Source organism: Juglans regia, chromosome 1 (assembly GCF_001411555.2).
Source record: "Juglans regia cultivar Chandler chromosome 1, Walnut 2.0, whole genome shotgun sequence".
In the NCBI taxonomy this organism is placed as follows: Eukaryota; Viridiplantae; Streptophyta; class Magnoliopsida; order Fagales; family Juglandaceae; genus Juglans; species Juglans regia.
The window spans coordinates 7,145,069-7,157,261 of record NC_049901.1 but is presented as its reverse complement, the minus strand read 5'-3'; the positions used below and the strand labels follow the sequence as shown (position 1 = coordinate 7,157,261).

Below are 12,193 nucleotides of genomic sequence, written 5' to 3'. Positions count from 1 at the left end.
TCAGTAAAGACGTCAAGAACTAAAATACAATGAAACAGACATCTTTTATGGTCAAGCCAGAAGAAGGGGTCCTCCTCCTATTGTGCAGAGCTAGTGCAGCTCTGCAATACTTATTTTATTCATTCTTTTTGAAGTTGGCAACTGGGATAATCTCAAGAAGGCTGATTCTCAATAAATATACAGTACTTAAGTTTCTGCAGACAAGCATTAAGATATCTGGGGGGGGTGAAATTAGAAAGAAGTTGCTCTCGTTTGTTTCCGAGAGTAAAAAATTAAAATAGATGCAGAAGAGATCAAAACCTCACTACTATTCGACATGACAAGGAGGCCGAGCAGTCAAACCTTATCTTGTAAGATTGTCACTGTTCACACGGTCTGGACAAGTGATTAAGTTTTTCGCCATAGATACTGGGGATAAAAGATCATGGATAGATATAGATAGATAACACCAATATCATGGCCGGGCTAAAATTCCAGCATGCATGCAGTACTACTCTCTCGGATGGGGAAAGTTCACAAAAGGATTTACCAATAAGAAACCGCTAGTACTGATCATATTGAGATTAGCCTACTAACAAAGAAGACAAATCAACGTGAATGGAGTTGATGATTGGGGGGAGAGACAAAATCTCTTACTACAGAAAAAAGTGGATCTTCTGCAGAAATAAGGGCTTGACATAATTTGTATTTGCTAAAGACGACAATTAAGCTGCTGCACATTCATCTTTTTTATTGGTGCATGTAAATTATTCACCACTCATTATAAACATTGATAAATATAATATTATAAATGACTATATATATATATATATATTGTATAAATATATAGAAAGAGATGAATGATTAAGAGGAAATAATGGTAGGTAGATGGGAAGGGTACCCATCTTCTGCAGAAAAAAGCACAAGAGAACAAAAAAGAGGCCCTCGTGCAACTACTGGATGTTTCAATGTACATCACAACTTTATTTTTATCATTATTGTTGTTGATGAGGCAAAAGCAATCGGCATGAGCTGCATGTGTGCGTGTGGGTAGACATTCCTGATCACCCTCTCTTCTGCCCCCCCATGCAGTGCCCCCCACCCCCAATCTCCTCTCACAGTGAAGTTCTCTCTCTCTCTCTCTCTCTCTCCCTCCCTCCCCAGACTTATTATTATGAGTAACCTTTTCTAGCCCTACCGTATGTATGCTATCTGCAGTTCCGTGCACCTCCTTTAATATCCAAGGCCCAAGTCCTATCATTCATATGCATCGATCCGTATCTCTACTCTTGTTCTCTTTGCCTCTCATATATATTCTTATGTTTATATGTTTGTTGTTTTTTCTTTTTTGGAGTTTCTTCGTTCTAATCACTATCTGATCGCTTTGTCGGCAATATATATCTAAATTGAGTGTTTTTAGTAAGTGAAAATTAAAGACAATAATATCTGCAAACTGTGCTGCAACTGCCGATCAGACCTCACTGTATATGCGTACTGCAATGCCATTTGCAACACAAGCATTGGATTCTAAACTCTAAAGTCAACGTACATCTTCATCGAGCATATATTTTTCGGACATGCTTATGGAATGATTCACTTCATGTTAAACCTCGTCTTGTATAGCCTAAATATATTTTGCCTGCCTGAGATTAGCTCCTCTCTCTTTCTGATCTCTCACGCGCATGCATGCACACACTCTTTCATTCACCGGCCTAGCTACCATATTCTTCCAACGTCACATCAATTACATCATTAATTATACAGATCACTTGCTTTTCTCCCTCACGAAAAGAGTTAAGAAAAAAAAAACATAATATTGGAATTAATACACATAAAATTTGGGGGAAAGATAGTAATTGATCGATCATCATAATAATATTCGAAAGTGGGACTGCATCTTTTGTGTCAAATCCCTTTCCAAGGATCTCTTCATGGATCGACACTTTCTTCAGGTCGCTATCCAATCCACCTTTTTTTACACTTCGAGACAAGCCATCGGCCTCAACAACTAGAAGTCAAAAAACAAAATAAGAGCAGAAGAGATAAACAGAAATTACAGGACAAACTATGTCTATCATGTAACATGTTGATTAGACTGATGATCAACATGTACACATCTACTGTACGTACGACCGGAGACGCCCAGAGTACTAATGTATGGCGTATGTTTTCAATTACCTCCATAAGGAAATGTACAATTAACTCACATCATGCATACACTAAATAGATGACATTAAAGATATATCAAAGAATGTATGGTTTGGCGTTGGCTTGGCCCAAAATTAAAGTTTCCATTGACTTTTCCCCTCTAATTGGCATACCTCTTCTAATTTTTTTTTTGTTTTTTTTTTGTTTTAATGTTTGGGGCTTATTCATCGATAAATGTAAAATATATATATATATTTTATTTTAAGAATAATGTTATATGTAATTGTAGAGTATATAAATACCGTACAGTCATTTTAAAAAATAATAGAATCTATTATTAAAAAATTAACTTTTTTTCATGTGGGTCAGGTATATATTTATTTTTTTTAAATGATTACGCGGCGTTTGCGCACTTATGATTGCAACTATTATTTTTATTTTTTTTATCCTGTGTGTTTTTTTCTAACATTTTTGAATTATTTTAAAAAATTTACAAACTCATTAAAACACACTTACTTAAATATTATCAAGTAAAAATTAAATTTGAATCAGTGAGAGTTCTCAGTCGGTGGCCGAATGGGAGGCTAGGTTTCAAGTTATTATGATAGAGCACTCTCATTGGATTAGCTAAAAGCTAAATTCAATGAGTATTTAGCTATTAAATAGTAAAATATGCTCACATTGGATTAGTCAAATTTCAAATATTTGAAATTTTAGCTACAGTGATTTTCAAAAAATTTTCCAAATTTGAAGGTTACTGTACATACATCAAATACATATTTTATTAATTATTTATCTCTCACTTTCTTTCTATCACATATTTTATCACAATTAATATATTAATTTGACTTAGTGATATATTAATTTAATAAGAATATGATTATTAATTAACATATAATAAGTATAATAGTAAAATATGATAAAATTAAATAAATTAATAATTAAAAAAATTAAATATTTTTGAAATTATTAGTTATTCATTACCATATAATGAATAAATGTATAATCTAATATGGAGATTTAATGTGAATAATTAAAACTAAATTCATCTTATATTATTTTATTATTATATAATGAGAAAATAATTATTCTAATGTGGAGATTTATGTGAATGGAATAGTTAAAAATTAATTTTTTTTATATTTATCAAAATTATTCTTTAATTTTGACTAAATCCAGTTAGAGTACTCTAAAGAGATTTAATTAGGGAGTAGTTGACAAGGGTCACCCATTAGAGCTAGTTATTGGGCGGTTGGGGGGCAAAACCGGCTGGCCCTTCATTAAAGCATATAATTAAGGATCATGTATTTATTACTTTCATCAAATTCCTTCTGCACACACACCAATACATTCTGATGGAGTGAGAAAAATCATCTTATTATTTAATGTTAAGTTACATACATCATCAACCAATAATATTTAATATTATTTAAAAATATATATATATAATAATAGTATTTAATATTATATAATTCATACATTGTGTTTATTTATTTTTGAAATATATATCATAGAATATAGGGTACGTGTTTGATATTCAAGAGCACAAGTATTATTAACATAATAAGATGTATTTTAAAAACAATTACTTTTAAAATAATTATTAAATAAAATGTATTTTACATAGCAAGGTATGGCAAGTTTGTCTACCAAGTACCAACAACGTTTGTATATTACGTATGACAACGATGGTTATGGAGTTAGGCTCTACAATCGTAATATTAAGGCTTCGTTTGATTATATAAATAAAATAAAATGATATAAGATAAAAATTAAATTATTTTTTATATTTTATTTAAAATTTTAAAAAATTATAATAATTATGTAATAGTTAAATAAAAAATTTAAATATAAAAAATATTAATTTATTAAGATAAAATAAGATGAGACGATTTGAAACTGGGCCTAATTCAAACCTTAACTATACTCAAATTTGAGTAAATTAATACTCAGATTAAAACCAAATATGAGTATCGTTAATCAAATTTCTACCATCAAACTTCATATCAAACACTAGTCTATGTCAATACTTTTTTTTTTTTTTTTTCAAATGCTTTGATTTATAAATGCTGACATCCAAACACAATCTAGGGATATGCTCTGGTTTTTGCCACATTTTTTGTAAAAAAAAAATTATAATTATAATTGTGAGTGTGTAAACATCACGTAATTAATTTAAAAAATAAATAAATATAAGATCTATATAAAAAAATTAATTTTTTAATAATAAATTTTATTTTTTTAAAAAATAATTACGTAATATTTATATATTTCACAATTGAATGAATTATTACTCTTAAAAAAAAAAAAAAAAAAACTCAAAGTTCAAAGCATCTACCTATAACCTAAAAACTGTCAAAAAGTCAATAGCTAAAAGGCGGTATGGTTTTTGTAGGAATCACAGCACACAGCATTAAACTGATATGAGAAACAGTCCAAAGTATCAAACTTGGAGTAAGAGTGGAACCACCTCCTTCTTCTTCTTCCCCTCATGATCTCCCCTGCTCTCTCTCTCTCTCTCTCTCTCTCTCTCTCTATTTGTTTACATGACGGTAGCCAAAGTAGTTCTTGTAATTCCAATTGATCCATGGGCAGATCTTGTTATTGACAGATATGTGAAGCACTGGGGTAGGACATGGCTGCCTTTTCTTTTAGCTCCAACTGCATGGGTGTTGTGCATCATGTGCCTCCTCCACATATACATATCTTGCCTTTTTGAATACATTAGTTAGAGCCTTTCTCCCGGTTCTCTTATATATCATATAAGTAAATTAATGTTAAATCCCCAGTCATTTTCTGGAAAACACCAGCACCCATCATAGTTAGTTTTAGAGGTAGACATTCTACAGCATCTCCATATATATTTTACTCCCACTGATTTAAAAAAAAAAAACATTAAAGAAAAAAAACTACCACCATCCTTATGATTTTTATAATTTAAGGAAAATAGTTCATCTTCATCATGGTCGTTTTACTTGTTATTGTAATTATAATTTTTTGTAATAAAATAAGAGAACAAAGTTTTAAAACAAAAATAGATATAAGTATTGCAATATTTATTATTGTTAGTCTCAAATTTTTTAAATTTATTTCATATTCAAACCGGTAGTTTGAACATATATTAAAATTATCATCTTCGGATTAGTGTCAATTGTTTAAAAAAAGTAATACTTATTAGTTATGTAATGTCGTGTCGATAAATAATGAAGAGATAAAGAATAATTATATTTAAAAAAATTTATACCTCACATCATTCACGTGATATAATTTAACTTGTCAGATAAGTTGAGGTGTAAAAACTGTCGACTACTATTTTTCATAAATAAAAGATTGATAAATAACAATTTTCTTTCTAAAATTATGAATTAAAGTTGCCATGAATCAAGGAATACCATGCAAGCTGGAAGCTGTATCAACTGTGGAAAGAAACGTCGATCACAGATCTGTGCTAAATTGCTAATGATAGACATTTTCAGCTGAATGTTTGGCAGCAATTGTACCGATTGTAATCCCCGATCTTCTTGCCTTTAATTACGTAACAGATTTTAGTCACCGATCCTCTTGCCTTTTACACTGTATATATAAAGCTCAATTGTCATTCAGCTCATTTTAAAAAGGAGTCTATTTATCATCTTAATTTTTATTATTTTTTAATTATTTTATGATATAAAATTAGATAATTAAGAATTATTTATTATATTTTATTTATAAATTTATTATATAATATTACATCATAAAATAATAAATAAATTTTTTCTTTACAAATCATCCCAAAGAAAAGCAAAATGAAAGGCCGTCTCTTCTCCTTCTGAAAACGTATTTGGAGAGTTTGCTGTGTGGTTGGAGTGTTCATAGATTTTTTATTTTTATTTTTTCCATTTTCTTTTGCGATTTCAACTACTGGTTCAGTCAATCGGCATGTTTAGTTAATGACTTGCAAAAGCAATACAAGTTTGTCATCTAATTTTCTGGATGTGCTTTATTACTGAGGTCTTAGAATAGGGTCCCTCCTTGTAGGGTGCCAGGTTTGTATTATGTGGCCTCTCCCTCTCTCTCTTTCTCTCTATCCCCTGTGGTGAGACCCATTATATATATCTACACTTCTGGCTAACTGAAACTATAGACGCCCATATCATTTACAATTGTTCGTGGAGTGCCTGCAGAGCTTCTTGAAAGCATCAATGGCTTTTTTAATGGTAGTTCTAGGGGTGGTGTTGGTGCTCTGTATCTGCTCTGCTTTGCTGAGATGGAATGAGGTGAGGTACAGGAAGAAAGGTTTGCCTCCAGGTACAATGGGCTGGCCGGTATTTGGAGAGACTACAGAGTTTCTAAAACAAGGTCCGAACTTCATGAAAAACCAGCGAGCAAGGTGATTCTTCTTCTTCACTTGGGGTTTTTTTTCTTTGGTGGTTGTTACAGGGTATCTCTGTTTCGTATTGCATTAGTGGATAGGAAGCTTTTGGTTTACTTTATTTCCGTACTTTCTATCTTGTTTTTTTTTTTTTTTTTGGACGGTTACTGCTGCTTCCATTCAAGAAGTTTTAAGGTTTAAGCTGTTTGGTCTATCCTCTGGACATCTGCATGCCCTTCTTCTTCATTTGTTGAATTGAGCTTTTGGTTTGGAGTTACTTTTGTAGAACAGCCTTGCAAATATCACTAAGAAACACAAGGGATTTTCCTTGCTTTCTTGTGCCTGAAAGATGGTCTAAAGAGCTTGTATAGCAATCAATCCATACTAGTGTTTCCCTGTGAGAAACTACCAAGCATACCTACATGACTAAGGGAACCCTCTCAAAGATTTTAGTGATTAATAGTCGAGTAAGGTGTTCTAATTCATTTTGACTTCATCACTAATCATTCTTGCAATTCTTCTTTTTGGATGTTTTTAATTGCAGGTATGGTAGTTTTTTCAAGTCCCACATACTGGGCTGCCCTACCATTGTATCCATGGATCCCGAGCTCAACAGGTACATCCTCATGAATGAGGCAAAAGGGCTTGTTCCTGGCTACCCACGGTCCATGTTGGATATCTTGGGGAAATGCAACATTGCAGCAGTTCATGGCTCCACCCACAAGTACATGAGAGGGGCATTGCTTTCGCTCATAAGCCCCACCATGATCAGAGACCAGCTTTTGGCAAAAACTGATGAATTCATTAGAAGCCACCTTAGCAACTGGGATGACCAAATCATCAACATTCAAGAAAAGACCAAAGAGGTTTGTATCACAACAATATTACTAATTTGCGCTGGTTCTTTCTTTCTTTCTTTTAATGAACATTAGCTCAACTATGTTATGGCAGATAGCTCTTTGCTCATCCCTTAAGCAGATTGCCGGTATAGAATCCAGCTCAATGTTCCAACCATTCATGACTGAGTTCTTTAAGCTAGTTCTAGGGACACTTTCACTGCCTATTAACTTTCCGGGAACAAATTATCGTCGGGGATTCCAGGTAAGTTGCTTATTAGTACTTTGTCATTCAGTAAACAGTCTTTCATGGAAATTTTTGGCATGATTCCCATAACTCACATCCTTCATAATTTCTTACAGGCGAGGAAAAATATCATAGCCATGTTGAGGCAACTAATAGAGGAAAGAAGAACTTCTCAAGAAACCCACCAAGATATGCTTGGTTCCCTTATGAGAAGTGATGAAAATAGATACGAACTTACTGATGAAGAGATAATAGATCTAATAATTACAATTGTGTATTCCGGTTATGAAACTGTTTCAACTACTTCCATGATGGCCGTCAAGTATCTCCATGATCATCCAGGAGCTCTTGAAGAAGTCAGAGTAAGTGACAACATGCAGTTACGAATGTTAATATTCCAGTATATCTTGCTCGTAGTGCTGAATTAGTCTTTTAAAATTTTTAGAAAGAACATTTGGCGATTAGAGAACGGAAAAGGCCCGAGGATCCAATTGATTGGAATGACCTCAAGTCGATGAGGTTTACTCGTGCGGTAAGAAATTAAGAATTAAAATCGTGGCTTCCAGTACAATATATATTATTATAAAATCTCATTTGGTCTGCTTTTTCTCATGCAGGTTATCTTTGAGACCTCAAGATTAGCAACAATTGTTAATGGAGTTTTACGGAAAACCACTAAAGATATGGAACTGAATGGTGAGTTGAAAAGAGTCAAAGCTGAGTTAAATAAACTTAAAACTTTTTATGGGCTCAAGAAACCATTTTGCAGCTACCATCTCTTTTTGGCACTTGTGCAATAAATAAGTCTGAAACACAGATCATTACCTGCCAATTAATTATATTTAACCACTCTTTTTAACCGTGTAAAGCTAGCTAGCATGGGGTGAGTTCCACAAGTCAATTTGCAGTTCAGAAAGTGATGGATTATCCATCGGAGATTCACCCATATGTGTCTGTCAAAATCTACAGTTAATTAAATGTCATGGTGCAACTAACATTCACAAATAACAAGCTATGTGAAGTGTCATCGTGATAAAACCATGGATGGGTAAAATGTCATTTTTTTCAAACCACAAGTAGGTATTTTGTCACTATTTTCACTAGGCGCAAGTGCATGCTGCTCCAACCATTGTCAGTTGTGGATTCGAGAGAGAGTTAATCACATCTCTTCTGATCTGTTTGTTTAGGGTTTGTGATTCCAAAAGGATGGAGAATATATGTTTATACAAGAGAGATTAATTATGACCCTTTTCTATATCCGGAGCCATTCACCTTTAATCCATGGAGATGGCTGGTATGCAACTGTTTTATTTATGTTTTTCATGTCTATCTCATGCATTGAGAATTTCCATATTGATGTACGAGGGATTGGAAATCATGGTATAAATGACCAAAAGTACCTATGACTGTGAACCGCAGGATAAGAGCTTGGAGTCTCAAGGCTACTTCTTTATATTTGGAGGGGGCACTAGACTCTGTCCTGGAAAAGAACTGGGAATAGCAGAAGTTTCCACTTTCTTACACTACTTGGTGACTAGATACAGGTAACTGGTTGCCCATAAAGTTAGCCATTTCCTTATTCTTCTCAGATAAATACTACTGCGGTAAGAAAGTCAAAAAAAGAACCTTTACACGATGTAATTTATCATTCTTTTACAGGTGGGAAGAGATTGGAGGTGATAAACTGTTGAAATTTCCAAGAGTGGAAGCACCAAATGGGCTACATATTAGGGTCTCATCTTACTAACTCGGACATGTACGTACAGATCGAGGAAGAAAGTATATAGATATGAGGGTAAAATAATGTTCTAACGGGTAGGAATTTGATTAAACTGAGAATTTCCATCAATTCTCGGCTAATATTAACTTTGCCATCCCATATAGAAATATGTGTAAATTTCAACTCTACCTGTTTATAAGTTTAACGATATAATAGAAAGCAAGGGATAAAAGACGCATGTTCAAGAAAGAAAAACAGAGAATTTTGGCATCTCGTGTTCCTTAATCTATCAAAAGAGTTGAAGTATGGGATAATGTAACAAAAGTTTCGCAGGTATCTTGAAATATCTCATGTTGCTAGACTCCTACCTAGTACCTGGCATTCAAGCAACCAATGATCCGCCTTTTTTTGTTTCCTTATTGTGCATTATATAAAGTCGCTTTACTCTGGCCCAACTATGCATTGCTAGTTACCATTTATGCCTCTGAACCACAGGACTAACTTTGTACTACGTTACCTTCTAACTGAAATTGCATGGAGAGTTCAATAATGCACATAAATCAATGAATCTTGTCCTTTCTCAGATGGATGAAAGTCTCGTTAACCCAAAAACAAAAACACGCAAGACACAGGTCTGAAACCTGCTTGAATGTACCCGTCGAGGTTAGGATACCTGCTATTTCTGCAGAGTGCTGGTGTGACATCAATATTTGAGACGAGAGAGAGAGAGAGAGAGAGCATCAGTAATGTTCAAGCTACTCAAAGAAGCATGTTGTCAAATTTGAACCAAGTAATTGAACCAGCAAGTATGATCATTACAAGTAGTCAAAATCCAGAAAAAAAATGGAAAAAAAAAAATGAGGGTGAACTACCAAAGAGGAAGCCCCAACTATGGTTGATGGGATAAAGGGTCCCCTCAGCAAAGTTTATTTTGTTTGTAAACTAAGGTAAAAAAAGATAATCAAGAGTGTGAAAATTCTTGACTGACTAGGCGTAGTTGTGAGATAAGTGGGGAGGCTGTGTGGCTGGCCGGGCCTAGAATTGTGTGAGTAATTTAGGCAAAATGCGAGCTCGAATTATTGATGGGTTGTACGTAGTAGTAAAAACGCCAGAACCACAAGGAGCGTGCAGATAGTTCAGGCAGCTTGTGCCCAACAACACCACGCATGGGTCATCTTCTCAACGTAATGTTGGCCCGGGACATAGCTCTAGCTCTCCTGTCGTGTCGTGGCCCGAGTCTTTTTCAGCTAAAAGACAAAGGCCATGCATGCCACCCCTGGCTTTCCCTCCTGGGTTTCAATCAAGTCGCCACGAAGTTGGCGTTATTGAATATTTGATGGCAACTTCTACTTCTATAGAGCAAAAGGAATCGTGCATCCGCGAATGAGTTCGATTTTGTCTGCATCACAGGATTGCATCCTATAGATTTTTCAGATATACTGTTTCATTCACAATCATTCTTTTTAAATAAAATGATTAAAATTTATCGCATCAATAATACATCTATTATATCAGTATTCACAAATGATACATGCTAAAAAAATTATAAATCTTAATCATTATCGGCATATGTTAATCAAAGATGATATTTGCAGTCGTGGAATGAGCAAGCGCAACACAATTTCTTTAAAAAATGTGAGCAAATACGGGACCCACATGGAAAAAAAATTAATTATTTAACAGTAGAACTCAAAACGATTGTGCGGCATAGCGTTTGTGCACTCCACGACTGCATGTAACATTACTCGTTAATCACCCAAACAAGATGGAGTGACCATTCCCTCTGAGGTGGGGGTGCTCTGTTAAAATTGAGAGGGAGAGTGATTTTCATTCAAAAGTGTATATTTATTTGTGTATCACTTTACAAATATATAGATATACATGAGACTAAGTATGAAAACATATATGAAAGGTAAGTAGACTAATTATATAAATTAGACAGATTCCTAGAATTAAGGTGACTGATTTTCTAGAGATGGAGAATTTGGAAAATATGGCAACTACCAATACTCATCTTCAAGTTGGCGCATGGAGATCCGTAATACCCAACTTGCATGCAAAATGATGAAAAAGTTCTCATCTTAAGGCTTTGGTGAAGATATCATCGATGGAAGAAGTGTGAACGGTTGTAAGGAGGCCTGAGCAAATTTTATCACGAATAATGTGACAATCAATCTCAATGTGTTTAGTATGCTTATGGAACACGGGGTTGTGCACAATGTAGAGAGCAGATTGGTTGTCACAATATAAGGTGAAGGACTCGGGATGATAAATTTCAAGATCGATGAGTAGTTACTTCAACCAAGTGAGTCCACAGGTGGTGATGACCATAGCTCGATATTCAGATTCAGCAGAAGACCTTGCTACTGTAGTCTGTTTTTTTGTACACCATGAGATTGGACTAGTCTCTAACTGAATGAAATATCCGATGGTGGAATGGCGGGTGGTGGGATAGCTAGCCTAATCAGAATCAATGTACGCTGTGACATGCATACTGCTAGAGGAAGAGAAGAAACTGCATTGGCCTGGACTATCTTTGATGTAACAAAGAACACGAGTAGCGGCAACCATGTGAGGAGCCCGAAGAGCATGTATGAACTGACTGAGAATATTGACTACATAGACAATGTTAGGTCGGGTGATGGTCAAATAGATAAGTCATCCAACTAGGCGTCTCTAAGTGCAAGGATCAGGGAGGATATTGTCATTTTCAGTGCTGAGTTTAAGCGTTGTTCCATAGGAAAATGGACAGTTCGAGCACCAAGTTGTCCACTGTCGGAAAGAATATCAAGAGCATATTTGCGATGATTGAGAAAGATACATTTCTGAGAACGAGCAACTTCAAGTCCGAGAAAATATTTCAAAGAACCAAGATCTTTGGCTTTGAAATGGGTGGAGATGAGTCTTTTGAA

The 12,193-nt window shown here is 34.4% G+C and overlaps 1 protein-coding gene across 1 annotated transcript; it reads left to right on the top strand.

The window, feature by feature from the left end:
- The first annotated feature begins 6,083 nt into the window (after positions 1 to 6,083).
- LOC108987930 (cytochrome P450 85A-like) lies at positions 6,084 to 9,644 on the top strand. The gene is made up of 9 exons (XM_018961005.2): positions 6,084 to 6,496; positions 7,023 to 7,344; positions 7,430 to 7,579; positions 7,678 to 7,923; positions 8,007 to 8,093; positions 8,179 to 8,257; positions 8,749 to 8,855; positions 8,981 to 9,105; positions 9,221 to 9,644. Exons 1-9 carry the CDS (start codon positions 6,309 to 6,311, stop codon positions 9,306 to 9,308), a joined length of 1,392 nt encoding a protein of 463 aa, XP_018816550.1. The 5' UTR covers positions 6,084 to 6,308; the 3' UTR covers positions 9,309 to 9,644.
- Positions 9,645 to 12,193: the final 2,549 nt, after the last annotated feature.

Bases quoted from the DNA above. Each gene is read 5' to 3' on its own strand.
- LOC108987930 (XM_018961005.2), top strand. From the start codon at position 6,309: ATGGCTTTTTTAATGGTAGTTCTAGGGGTGGTGTTGGTGCTCTGTATC. The intron at 8,856-8,980 runs GTATGCAACTGT...TGTGAACCGCAG, and splicing joins TTAATCCATGGAGATGGCTG to GATAAGAGCTTGGAGTCTCA. The intron at 9,106-9,220 runs GTAACTGGTTGC...ATTCTTTTACAG, and splicing joins TACTTGGTGACTAGATACAG to GTGGGAAGAGATTGGAGGTG.